At 42.0% G+C, this 9,991-nt stretch overlaps 1 protein-coding gene across 1 annotated transcript; it reads right to left on the reverse strand.

The window, feature by feature from the left end:
• Positions 1–541: 541 nt before the first annotated feature.
• Positions 542–4,760, reverse strand: LOC140351005 (monocarboxylate transporter 9-like). The gene is made up of 6 exons (XM_072436640.1): positions 4,677–4,760; positions 3,813–4,064; positions 2,967–3,110; positions 2,369–2,464; positions 1,210–2,079; positions 542–1,129 (listed from the first exon to the last, which is right to left on the reverse strand). The coding sequence occupies exons 2-6, from the start codon at positions 4,006–4,008 to the stop codon at positions 945–947; spliced, it is 1,491 nt and encodes a 496-aa protein (XP_072292741.1). The 5' UTR covers positions 4,009–4,064; positions 4,677–4,760; the 3' UTR covers positions 542–944.
• Positions 4,761–9,991: the final 5,231 nt, after the last annotated feature.

The following is a 9,991-nucleotide window of genomic DNA, read 5'->3' on the forward strand; positions in this document are numbered from 1 at the left end:
TACATGTCTAAAACTGTCCATCTAATACAGTTTTAAGTGGTCTGTTTTTGACAACATTCAAGTAATTCTAAAAGCCTACTACAAACATTACAAATGTAGTCAATATTCCTTTAAAAGAATGCATGTCATGTTACAGAAGGCCTGTGTGTGCATCTATGACAAGATTTGGGCATAAAAAACTTCAACTAGGCTATAACAAACATCAAATAAGAGCCCATACTATAAGATGGGGCTCATCCAAACATATGCACAACTCTAATACATTTAATATAGAAACTATAGGGAAAATACAGTCGGTTGTATCAAATGTCAGCAGAGGCTGATTGTGCCACAGTTGCAGGGTTGAAACTACAATTGTAATGTATGAAATTGTAGTAATAAAGCAAGACTTTTCTATTGTTTCAATTGGCATTGTGATACATACTTTTGGTTTGATTCAAAATATAACATAATCAAGTAAAAACACATGAACAAAGTGCTCCTCAGAAATTCTAAAACATTATGTTGTAAATGTGTGTGATTTTGTAAATGTGTATGATTGTGTAAATGTGTGTGATTGCATATATGTCTTGTGTTGTCACACTAGTATAAACACTCAGTGGTTTTAGTGTTCCAGCAGTAGATACAGTGTGTGCATAACAGCACAAAATCAAATGCCATGAATAGTGTTTAGGAATTCTTCAGAAATAAGGCAATAAAAACACAGCCAACTGTGAATAACGTTGTAGTGTCCGGTATCAACCTGAGAAATGCAGGCAAATGTCAGTACAACAGATAAGCCTGAATTTCAGAATGTCTAGCAATTATTTTGGTATCAGAACAAGACCCTGAAGCAAAAAAATCTATTATCCTCTCAATATATAAAAAATATTCTTCTCAGAAGATCGTTCCTGTCAGTTCCATCAGCAGAGTATGGCTGGGCAGAGGGCAGTTTGATACATATTTCATGCTACTGAGATGACTTTGTCACAGGTGCTGGTGTACTGGATATTTGACTTGGCTTTCTCAACATTCTTCCTGTTCCAGCAGGGAAGGGTGAGCACAAATAAAATAAAGGCACCAAGGACAACACAGGTTCCACTAAAATAAAAAGCTAAATCATAAGACTGTGTCCAGTCAAAGAACCAACCTGGAAAAGGGTGAAAAGAACAGTTTCAGTGAAATGAATAACTGTAAATACTGGATTATAAACTCTCTATGTTTCCTTACCTACAACAGGAGGTCCCAGCATGATCCCAAATCCTCCAAAGAACATAAGGATGCCATGTGCCTGTGTCAGTCTGTCCAGGCCTACGATGTTAGTGGTGATGTAGGAGGTGAGGGACCAGTTACCAGAAAAAAAACCGAGCACGGCAGTGAGGATCTGCAGGCCCAGATAACTCTTGGTAATGGGGATGAGGAAGAGTGCCAGGCCTCCGGCAAACATGGTGAAACCATAGAGATAGATGCCATTGACCCATTTGAGATCAACTAACATGCCTAACATTAGTTTACCCACACATGTGGCAATGGCCCCAATTGAAACCAGGGGAATGACACTAACTTCTTCAATCAGTCCCTGACTTTGAGCAACATCTTCAATAAACAGCACAGGTGGAAATGCACCAAGGCTGAAAAGAAATATAGCAATACAAAAGGCCACCATGGCTTGGTCCTGTAGGATTTCATACATGGAGTAGATATACTTTGAGTAAGCTCGCTGCTTCTTTTTAATCATTTTCATAATGACCAAGCCAGACAGGCAGCAGCCTTTCTTTGTCTCCGTCTGGACAGCCAGGTCCTTAGTATCTATGGAGATGAGCAGCTCCTTCACTGTTGGTGGGGTGGTTGTGGAGGATCCATTCATGATCTTCAAATCCTCCAGAGGAGGCTTCTCCAAAAGCTGCTCGTCAGTGTTGCGCTCCAGCGCAGCCTTCTGTTTGAGGTAGTAGCCGGGCATGTTCAGCGGCCTCATGAAGCCAGCACAGGCCATGAGGTTCAGGGCAATGGCCCCGATGATGAGCAGGCAGCCGTCCAAGCCAAAAAGCACCATCAACTCATTCTGTGCTGTGGCATAAATGAATGCTCCGACACTGGTCCCTGTGTAAACAGAAGGTAATCTGAGAAACAGTGTTTGTGACAAAAATGTTATATAGCTAAAGTCATAAAGTAAATATCAACATAATCCTCAGTAAGTCTACATTTTTGAAGCTTTTTAGAATCTGAGCCACCAGCCCTGATTGGCAGTCCAGCTGACTAACAGCCTTCTGTCATGACTACTCTGCAAATGTTTACCTTGTCTCTTTCTCCCAGCAGCCCATGCATGTAAGAGGTAAACATGGAGGGGTTGTGCATCCCAGAGCTGTGTGCAGAGGAAGGGCAGTAGTACCTGTGGTGACAATGCCGAGTGCCAGGCCACGCCTCTTGTCGAAATACTGGCATGTAATTGTTAATGTAGCAGCATAGACCAGACCACACCCCAGACCTGGTGCAACAAACAGAGGAGTTTAGCATAGATCAAATAAGTTCAGGGCATGACCCGAACATCAGGTCAGGTGACACATGTGTGTACACATACACACAAAGAACCGAACACAGACAAAATTGCATAAACATTGGACAAGCAACAACATTGTCAACATGGGTGATGAAAGAGTGAGTATGAAACAATGTGTGTGCAAGTGTGTTCGATCAGCTACAGAACGCTGACAAGAAGTTTCTACCTGCACACAAACACTGGTAAAACACTAAAACAACATTACTGTAATATTATGGCCTGGTGGCTTGACTCAGAGAGGTTTGCATTTGTTGCATAACAGTTGAAACTGACCTTGATGATTACATTGTACCATGCTTTGCTGCATGGATAAGGCACTTGGGTCATTGACATAAACTACTCCCATTGCTTGTCTGATACACTAAAGGTGATGTCAACAATGTATGAAAAATAAAGGAACATAATAAGATTGAGAATAATAATTTCTTACCGACAACAATGCCATATGAAAAGATTAGGAATTGGACATTGGGGGCAAAGGCACTGAGCATCAGGCCTCCAGCCACCATTACACCACTGAAGATAGTCACAGGACGGGCTCCAAAGTTTTCTACACAAGCACTGCAGACAGGACCTGGGGAAAGAACCAGGCATGTCAAAACAACATAGCTGGAAGTGCAAAAGTCTGTTGGTCATAGGAGAAGCCAAATAAAAAACATAATATGAATCAGGGATAAAACTTGCTAATTACTAAACTAACCTAATATAGGCTAAATAAAAGTTACTATACTTGAATAACATCCTCCGAGACATATTAGGAGCAGTGTTGCATGTAATCAGAGCTTCACATTCTAACATGGCTCCATGAATGTGACATATATGGCAGCAGCAGGCCCTGGGCAGAGCGGTGCCTCCAATGAGAAGAGCAGCGTGACACAGAAGACACGTGTCCAGTGCACATCCACAGGTCGGCTCAGCTGATCTGTCCGGTCATGATTTTTAACCTTCCCTCGAGGGGGAAAGCAGCGCTCCCAGTCTAACAGGGGCTATCTTTATAGAAGTGACATAGATACAGACTGTGTCGTCAGCTGTGCTCACAATATCTCCAGGCTTCGACGTTCAAAGCGTGGATGACTTGCAGTTGTTTCTTTCCCTCTTAGAAAAATCAATACCCATAAGTGTGTCCAGCGAGCAACTAAATGCCACCCCTTTCAGTGGTAAATATGCTCTCCATCCAGATAAAGTACAGTACAGTTTTGTAGTTGTGCACACATCCAAACTTTCCCAAAAAATATATTTCTTTTTTCAACATGACACTTCAGTATGCTTTACTTACTGGCAATAAGACCCACTCCAGCGACCAAGGAGCCCACCCATGCAGTCATGCCTTTGCCCTCATGGAAAGTGTGGAGCCACTCGGGGTACAACACTCCCACAGACTGTGGTGAACCGTAGGCCAGTAGCTGGGCCATGAAAGAAGCTGCCACGATGGCCCATCCCCAGCCTCCATCCAGCTCTTTAGAGGAAGCCATGCTGCTGTTACCACTGCCCTCTGGGGTCTGCTACAGCACTTGCACGGCAGGGGCGCCTGAAAGGAACAACATCAAAATTCAATCAAAAGTCATTAGTGAAACAATAAAAGTTAGTTTGAAAGAAAACCAAACAGATTAAGTGTTCGGGTTGAGTGCTTACAAAGCCTGGATGTAAAAGGGCTGTTGCAGAGCTGAGGAGGGGCCAACTCAGTTCACCTATGAGTCTGGGAGCTCATCTGCAGGCACAAGCTTTTTGTCCCTTTTTCTAACCACACCTTTAGAGGAGGAGAAAGAAACAAAAGTGCTCTGCTTTGCAGCCCCATCCCCCTTCTCCAGTTTCAAATTTGATAACTAAACTGCATTACTTCAAACCAGAAATGGTCCGCAACAAGGAGACCCAAGTCTTTCAAACCTTTATAAATAATTTGTGAAGAAGCCACTTTACATATCACTGCAGCAGAAGCCTCACTTTCTTTTTCTGAGCTGTTTTGCCCCAGGTCTTAACAGGTCATTAGACAAAAACACAGCCTTCCATCTTTAAGCAGCTTTTTCTGTTGTGAGTGACAACACCAAATATTTTTATATGGATTTCATTTTTTTTTATTTTCGTTTAATGTGGAAAAAAAGAACACGGATATGGTGTTGTTTGAAATAAATTGTGGACTTACCTCAGCATCTATGCAAACAGCTGCACTCGGCCGGAGCTACGCGCTCTGCAGGGACAGTCCATGAAGGAGACGATGTGACGCTTCTGTTCCGCTCTACAACAAAGACACGGCGCAGCTCTAAACTGGGCAGAAAGGAGAGAAGTGCGAGATGTGCGCATGAGGGAAGCCCTCTGCAGCAACAATGCGCACTGAACATCCGCTCATTCTGCTTAGTGGCAGGCAACAAAACCGGTTCAAAGCTGTTCTCGCTGGTCCCACACAAATAGAGGAAGACGCGCTGGCCCCAGCTTCAGCGCGCGGCCCGGGCGCGCGTCTACAGCGCACTGGACACATCACGGCACATGGCGCGCACGTGTGGCAGAGACTATTGTATTTTATTATTATTATTCTAATGCTGAAGGGAGCATAAACTGTTACATTGCTGGAGAGTTTATGGTCTGTCAAACTGCTTTGAAAGACTCCACGTTAAATTAAAAACCGCTTCAGAAATGACACAGGGTCATGTCCATGTTGTTTGGTTTGTGAGAGATAAACACATCTACTGTCACTGATGATGGTGATGGAGTGAGTCCAGTCTGAGCCGGTTGTTGGTGTTAATAACAGCACCAGAGGCTGCAGAGCCCGTCCTGAGCTCCACATGACATCTACATGGTTTCAAATGATATCCATGTTAACTGCCCCTACAGCGAGGTCCAAAGAGGTTCAATATTATAGAGCTTACTGACAAAAGTTGTGTATCACGGACAATAATAGACGCCCTGCTTTACGAGTGAGTTAGAAGAGCCAACGATCAAGTTTACAGCCTTGACTTTTAACTAAAAGTGTTTGTTATTGCCAAAGACACAACTTCAATCGAGTCAATAAATAGACTTTGTAAGTGTCTGCATAATGTGGAAGTGATATGTGCTGCATGGTATTCAAGAAGAGAAGAATGAATGTCATGTGAGTGCCTTAACCCTCAGACTGGAGCACGAGGAGCGGAGTCAGCGGCAAGAGAGCGGGGCTGATGGGAAAGATGAAAGCACCGGAGGGGCCCAAACACGGGTCACACTGGCCCTTACACCCAGGGCCGGCCCAAGCCTTCAGGGGGCCCTAAGCAAAAAAAAATTGGGGGGCCCCTCACCACGTCATCAGAATCAGTTTTATTGCCATTGTCAGTAAACAATTCACATATGGGAACTTTTTTCAACGCAAACAAAGCGCACCAAAACTCCAGGGCATCCAGTTAGTTTATTCTCAACACCTCACAAGCTCAAATATTGATAACTTAAATCCCACAATGTTTTTGGGCGTATTTGTGGGCGTTAAGGGTCTACAGCCACATTAGCACATTAGTTTAAATTAATGAACAGGGGGGGTCTGGGGGAGATTTTAAGACCTTTTTTGGGTCTTCTGCTGCATTTTAATGTGGTCCAGCCGGCTAAAGTAAGAGTAAAATGTTGAGGTTGTAATGCTATAAAATGATGATGTGATGACACTGTGCCAGGAGAAAATGATTAAAGCCAGTTATTAATACATTAGTGTACTTAATTACTCAATACAATATTGGCTATGAAAAATAATTATGGTCAAATTGATTCATTTTAACTGAAAATGTAAAAGTAATAGTTATCCTTACTAATTTATTTTTTACAGCTCCCAACTGTTCCTTCTTGCCAAAGTGACAAAACAAGTTATATTAAATTAAACAAATGGCATAAGCATTGCTTGATTAACAATTAACACTGATAAAACAGTGCAAACATGTTATTCCCAGAGAATGAACAGAACGAGAAGTGAAGGTCCAAACCTCGCTATAGTGAAGCGACTGCGTTTCAGCAACTTTGCCACTTTTGTATAAAAATATATAGTATTATTCTATAACAGACGTAATCATAATATGTCTGGTTATTTTTCACTATCAATTTATTATAATTTATAACAAATAGTCTAATGATGCTTTTTAAATAAATTGAAATGTTTTATTGCTCTATTAAAAGTGAATTACAATATAAATGTTTGTTCTGATCAGAACATCACACACTGGACTCCTGCATGAAACAATGCTGCGATGTGATTGGCTGATGGACCTTACGTGCATAAACCTTTACGTTCCTCTCATTGCACTTTAAGAAGTCAAAGTCAAACAGACATCACGAGTCACGATTGATCTCACACATGGTGATGTGAGAGAGAGGGACGCAAACTCAAACCCGCTCATCTCTAACTGAGGCTGCACAGGGGCCCTGCTCAGGGGCCCGGGACAGGGGGCCCGGGACAGGGCCGCACACTGTTCACTCACGTCAGAGGTTCTGAACGAGACGGCGCTCGTCCGGACCGGATCTCCGCCTCTTAGTGACCCGGGCCATAGACGCCCCTCACCGGCCTCACCTGCAGCTGACACTACCGGGCTGGTGTAAATGTGAAGCTCATTATCTTTCATTCAGACACATATTATTGTGTGCGGTGCAGAGCTCTCGTCGCCTCCAGCCTGAGCGAACTAACGTGACAGAATCGTGTTGTTTCAAACAGCAGCATTAACCGTCTCTTTGTAAGAGAAGTTCAATACCTGGAGAGTGTTGTTGAGTTTGCAGTTTCTTTACATCGTCAAGAAGTTTCTTCTTTCGTTTTTCGGCACCAGGAAATATATTCTTCTGGACATGAGGACCACGCAGGCACCACGTTGTGTTGTGTTTATGTTTTGCTCTCGTTCTGCTCGCGCACAATGAAGTTGCCCAATCAGCGCAGGTTTGGTGTCTCGGTTGCCAGATTGTCATTACAAATAAATGCGGTTTGTGCGTTATGTTACCGCTGTGTGCGCTGCCGCGCCAGCAGCGCTACGACGGGTTGCCAGATTAGGGGCCCTATTAACGCCTCGGGGCCCTACGTGGCTGCTTAGTTCGCTTATAGGCTGGGCCGGCCCTGCTTACACCAAATGCACTGGACATTCTTCAGGACCTTTCATGATTTTCTCATAGTGGAAAAAGTGCTGCCATGAAGGGTCTTACATGAAAGAAAATAAAAAAAAGATTTAGACTGAATAATCCCCTCATGCCTGACAAAAGTGAACAAGGGACAGAGTTACAGCGGCCTACACGTGACACGTGGTTCCAGACCAGTCCTAACCAGTGAAAGCCACACACAGTTGTAGTTACAGGGTGAGAAGGGCATTGATAAGCTTGTGGCACTTTATTGACTATAATCAATGCTGGTGCCAAATATGACATAATAGCGTCTATAATAATGTTAATGGGAATGGATCAGATATACAGGCTTTTTTTTAAAATTCCAGATGAAAATCAAAAATATAAATATGTAATATATAATTCATTTTAATGTATTTATATTAAGCACATGAAGAAAAAAAAAGAGAGAGAGAGACACACACACACGCACGCACGCACACACACACACACAGGGAAGAACTTGGCTTTTATCTACACAAATCCATGCCTTGATAAATTGACTCTAATCTCCGAATTCTCACACCATTAAGGAATTTGCAGCATCATTGACTTTGCAGCATGGAATTTGCAGCATCATTGCAGAGTATCGAATATTTGTCTCTTATAAACCACCTCTTCCTTGACTACAGTTAATAAACAACATGTGGGTTAATAATTATCAGATCATGTAATGCGTCAAGCCAAGTGCTGCAGTATATCATGCGATTACTGTAGTGGTCAGCCATTTAACAGCAAAACAACAAGCATTTAATTAATAAGTTATAAATTATTCCTAGGTTATTTCCTGGACTTTGACTTGCTTTGGTGTTTTATTATAGAATGTTTTTATTTTTTTATTTTTATTGTGGACCAATGTCACCCAGGTAATAATGTCATATAATACAGGGTTCATTAGTATAGTTCCACAACCAGAGCGCTCTACGAACAATTATATCAAGATTAATATTATTATAGTTTTACATGTATTCAATCAGGACTGCAGATGTCAAGAGTATTAGGCTAATTGATCATTATGGGTTAGAATTGATATAATTGAGGCTATTTTAGAAGCGATATTATGTATTTTTATTCAATCTACAGTTCCACAATATAGAACAAAAAAAGTTTTTTTCAGCCGTCAGTTTTCAATTGATTTGTTTTTTTAATAAAATTTTATATAAAGCTGGTCGCAATCTTGGAAATTGTATTATTTAAAAGACAATGGGAATGACAGAAAATTATCCTAAAGCTTTGTGTTGTTTGGTCTCAGTATAGTGAATAATCGTTAAATCGTGGAGTTTTCTTCTGTGCGAGAGGCGCTACCGTTACATAAAGAGCCAAGTTTCTCAGAAGTACTACCCAAGCTGACCTGAAACCCCTTGATCTTTCTTCTGTTGCAGAGCGACACCCGAGAAGCCCTCTCACTGTTCTCTGTTGAAGGAGACTTGACCACCAAGCTCCTCAACTCCGCAAAGGTGAATTGCAGCACAGTCAGATTCCTGCTTGGATTAGTTCAAGTTGCTGTCGTCTTGACGTCACTGTAAGAATTTCATCAAATGCAATACTCCATACACTTCAGTTATGCGAGGGGCCGACCTACCGCAGTGTGTGAACGACGGGAGGCCGGAAAGTTAAAGGATTGTGTAGAAGAGTCGTCTGCACAATTTATGCCATATGTTGTTGATTTAGGACACTTTCCATGTAGCCATATCACGAGTCTTTATGAAGACACATATCACTGAGCTCAAAAGTGTCCCATGTTCAAGTGGAGATCTTAAGAGGGAGTTTCCTCTTTTCCCTTTTTACTAACCAATATCAGGAGAATGGTTGCATTTAGATGCACTGATTGACGAGAAAGTAGTAAACGGTAAACACTGGTAAAGTATAGGTTCCTGATGACACTGAATCAATGAACGAATCAATCAAAAATAAATGCATCATTGGGGGAGCATTTTAAGTTGAGTACTAGGTTATTTCATTTGTTCCCCCCCCATTCCTGGATGGCATAGTCCAAGATGACAGTGCCAGGAGTAATTGGGCCTCATTAGTATAGGTAAAGGTTGTTCAGAAGCAATAGTTGTAATTTTCACACCACCAGAGCATCACCCTGGAAGGATTAAACATTGAAACGATGTCAGTGAATGTGTGCCTCACTGAAACAAATATCACCACCTGACTATGTTCGGGTCATGCCCTGAACTTATTTGATCCATGTTAAACTCGTCTGTCTCCTGTTTGTTGCACCAGGTCTGGGGTGTGGTCTGGTCTATGCTGCTACAATAACAAAACATTTTGTGACTATACTCCAAAATATCCCCATTAAAAAGATGTTTACTACTTGGTAGTAAACTGTGGCTGAAGACATGGACATATTGACTTGCATTCACAAAC

Source organism: Eucyclogobius newberryi, unplaced genomic scaffold, assembly GCF_026437365.1.
Source record: "Eucyclogobius newberryi isolate DKJ021-1_F unplaced genomic scaffold, fEucNew1.0.hap1 SCAF_8, whole genome shotgun sequence".
Taxonomy (NCBI): domain Eukaryota; kingdom Metazoa; phylum Chordata; class Actinopteri; order Gobiiformes; family Gobiidae; genus Eucyclogobius; species Eucyclogobius newberryi.

Bases quoted from the DNA above. Each gene is read 5' to 3' on its own strand.
- LOC140351005 (XM_072436640.1), bottom strand. From the start codon at position 4,008: ATGGCTTCCTCTAAAGAGCTGGATGGAGGCTGGGGATGGGCCATCGTG. The intron at 2,465-2,966 runs GTAAGAAATTAT...TTGTTGCACCAG, and splicing joins TTCATATGGCATTGTTGTCG to GTCTGGGGTGTGGTCTGGTC. The intron at 1,130-1,209 runs GTAAGGAAACAT...ACCCTTTTCCAG, and splicing joins GCTGGGACCTCCTGTTGTAG to GTTGGTTCTTTGACTGGACA.